The 3,220-nt window shown below is 34.8% G+C and overlaps 1 protein-coding gene across 2 annotated transcripts in view; it reads right to left on the bottom strand.

Annotated features, from left to right (window-relative positions):
- Positions 1-85: 85 nt before the first annotated feature.
- LOC106871816 (tRNA (cytosine(38)-C(5))-methyltransferase) overlaps positions 86-3,220 on the bottom strand; it is a 66,368-nt gene continuing 63,233 nt past the window's right edge. For both annotated transcript variants that reach the window (XM_052969693.1, XM_052969692.1), the window contains exon 9: positions 86-970. In XM_052969693.1, the coding sequence (XP_052825653.1) occupies positions 852-970 (119 nt within the window). In that variant the 3' untranslated portion in view covers positions 86-851. The remainder of the gene's footprint in view (positions 971-3,220) is intronic.

Genomic DNA, 3,220 nt, shown 5'->3' with positions numbered 1-3,220 from the left:
CTCACGATAAATATATATATATATATATATATATATAAATATATATATAAAAATATATATGGTGAAGCATGATCTTCGAATGCTGGGCCTCATGGAGGCAATGGCAAGTGACTGAAACCTTTGACAATATGCCATGCTTGAGAAGATCTGCCAAGCCAAGTGAAATTGTAGTTGTGTCCAATGCCAGTGGTGGGTGTTAGGAAAGGCATCCAGCTGTAGAAACCATGCCAAAACAGACATGGAGCCTCGGCAGCTCTCCAGCTCCCGTCAAACCATTTAACCCATGCCAGCATGGAAAACAGACATTAAACGATGATGATGATGACATATACATATATATATATATGTATATGTGTATGCAGAGACAGAGGGGGAGAGAGAGAGAGAGAGAAGGCAGACAGACAAACACACAAGAATTCTACAATACAATGAAATGCATATTATAAATGTTTATATATTTATTTATGTTTTTTTTATTTTATTTTTATTTTTTACCAGTTCATAAAACCAAGCTTTGTTATTACCTTCCTTTCTCATTCACTTTCCTTACTGCTAATATTCAGCAGCAGATGCAAACAATTTCATGTATGACTTGGATAGTAAGAAGTACGATAATAAAAGAATAAAATGAAGAAATATCTATATCTCTTTCTGGTTTTACAAAATAGCAAGCCAAAAATAAAATTTTGGAAAATGAAAATAAACATGGCTCTACAAAAATCACAACATAATCTGACTCAACAGAGCCAGTCTCATAATTCAAATTTACATTATATGTATATTTTATAAAAATAAATATATATCTGTCTGTCTGTGATTGGTTGAGAGAGAGAGAGAGAGCACCACTTGCGTTATAACATTAGGTTACAGTCCTGGCTGAGAAGTTTAATAAGGACGGCCACAACGTGTACATTAAGACTGTTGCCAAGTACTCTGTACTTTTGACGCAGCGTCGTTTCAGGAGGAAAATCTACAAGAGAAACAAAATAAGTATATGTATAAAATGTATGTATATACAATAACTAAAACTTTAACCCTTTAGCATTCAGATTACTATATCAAATATTATGCTTATTTAATCACAGTTTTGAATTAATCATGCATTATCTCATAGCTTTGAGATTTTGATGATATGATTGCTAAATTTTAGAATGACCTTGAAGGATAGGTGTGACAGGCTGGATATGGCTGGTTTGAACATAAAACAGGTAGAATATCTGAACTGGATATGGCTGGCTTAAATGCTAGAGGATTATTGTTTTTTCTCTCTCCTCATTTGTCCTTTTCGTAGAAGACTGTAGGCTTAAAACACTAAAGACTTCTCTCAGTTTTCAACCAAATATACCCTGTTTATATTTTGTTTTTTTTACTTCATCTTCATTAGTTTTACTTTTGTTCTATACATATATTTAGAGTACAAAAATGAAAAATAAAAATACCCTTATATATATATATATATATATATATATATATATATATATAACTCCACTGTAGTTTTGTCTGAAGATCAGTGTGAAACTTGAATCATGAGGCAAACACTCAATTTCAGTTTTAATTAAATGCTATATATATATCATGTCATTAAGAATGAAATGTCCAATTCTGAACTGAAAGTTTATTTTATTTTATCTCAACAAAAAGCGATGCAGTTAATCAAAGTATGCACACAATTTTGCCATTTTATCGGTAGCTTATTTATGTTGGCAGCAAAAAATCCGGAGAGAAACAGGAAATGAAATTACAAAAGGCTATTTTTGCATCTTCTTCAGATTTGAAGTTTCTTCATTGCAAAAAGTTGTCTAATGTCTGGAAAACATGATAGTCAGTTGGTGCAAGGTTTGGTGAATATGGTAGATGATGAAATACTTCCAAGTTCAGTTCCTGTAACTTGAGTAGCATTCTTTGTGCACCATGTGGTCGAGCATTGTCTTGCAAGAGAATTGGCCTGTCTCGACCAATCTCAGTTTGCAAGTTCACTCATCATTTCATCCAGTTGGTTGATTCACTGTAATTGCCTTATCCGGTCTCATGAAGCTGTAGTGGATGACAACAGTGCTAGACCACCAAACAGACACCTTTAGCCTTTTTTTGGTGAATATTCTTTTTGGGATTGTCTTGGCACTTCGTCTCTATCGAACCTCCATGCAGAATGCTTGCTATTGTTGAAAAGAACCTATTTTTCATCACACGTAACAGTACAATGCAAAAATAGTTCGCTTTTATGCCGTGACAACAAAAAACAGCAAGTTTCAAGACGACGTGTCATTTGATGCCAGTTCATTTTGTGTGGTACCCACTTGTCCAGCTTCTTTACCTTGCTGATTTGTTGCAGATGGTCCAATACAGTTGGAATCGAAACATCAAACCTTGCTGCTAACTCATACGTAGTTTGAGATGTATCTGCTTCCACTACAGTTTCCAGCTCATCATTATCCACCTTGGTCTCAAGTTTACCACAGGGCTGGTTTTCAAAACTAAAGTCACCAGATAGGAACTTCTTGACATACAGTGCGCTTATTCGCCATATCTTCACCAAGCACATCATTGATGCTTCCATCTGTCTGGGATGCATTGGTTCCACGACGGAACTCATTCATAAACAACATAAATTTTTGATCTATGCATGGGTTCACAAAAATTGATTTACAAGAGAAAACTCACAATATAATCAGACACCATGAATTACATTTCGAAAAGTGATGATGTAACTCTTGAATGTGGTAAAACAAAGAATTGTCAGGACAAAACATTAGAGTTATTGACTGTCAAACTAGGTGCATAAGAAAATCAGACATTTCATTCTTAATGACCTGATATCATCCTCTAATTCCTTATGTACTTTGTACCTCTATATGTAAACCATGTTGGCAAAATAACATAGTCTGCCATGGACACCTGTGCTTTAGTTCTTTCTTTCTTTTTCTTTTCTTCCTTTTTTTGTCACTTTTGCTATGAATTAAACTAATGAATTCAACGGGATACACCGTCTGCGAGTAGTTGGGTTCAGCATATTATCCTCCATTTTCTAATTGTTACACAAATTTTGGGTAAAACCTCCACTTTTACCCGCTCCCATTGATTGCACCTAGGATAGCACTAGTGTAGCAATAATTGGGTACCCTCCCAGCAGTATACTGGATACTATCCCTTAGTGGGTTGAACCCCCAACCCCTAACTCTCTCACATTATATATATATATATATGTGTGTGTGTGTGTGTG

The sequence above is a fragment of the Octopus bimaculoides genome, chromosome 7 (genome assembly GCF_001194135.2).
Source record: "Octopus bimaculoides isolate UCB-OBI-ISO-001 chromosome 7, ASM119413v2, whole genome shotgun sequence".
Lineage (NCBI taxonomy): Eukaryota > Metazoa > Mollusca > Cephalopoda > Octopoda > Octopodidae > Octopus > Octopus bimaculoides.
The sequence above is the reverse complement of the archived record's forward strand: the minus strand, read 5'-3'. Positions and strand labels throughout refer to the sequence as shown.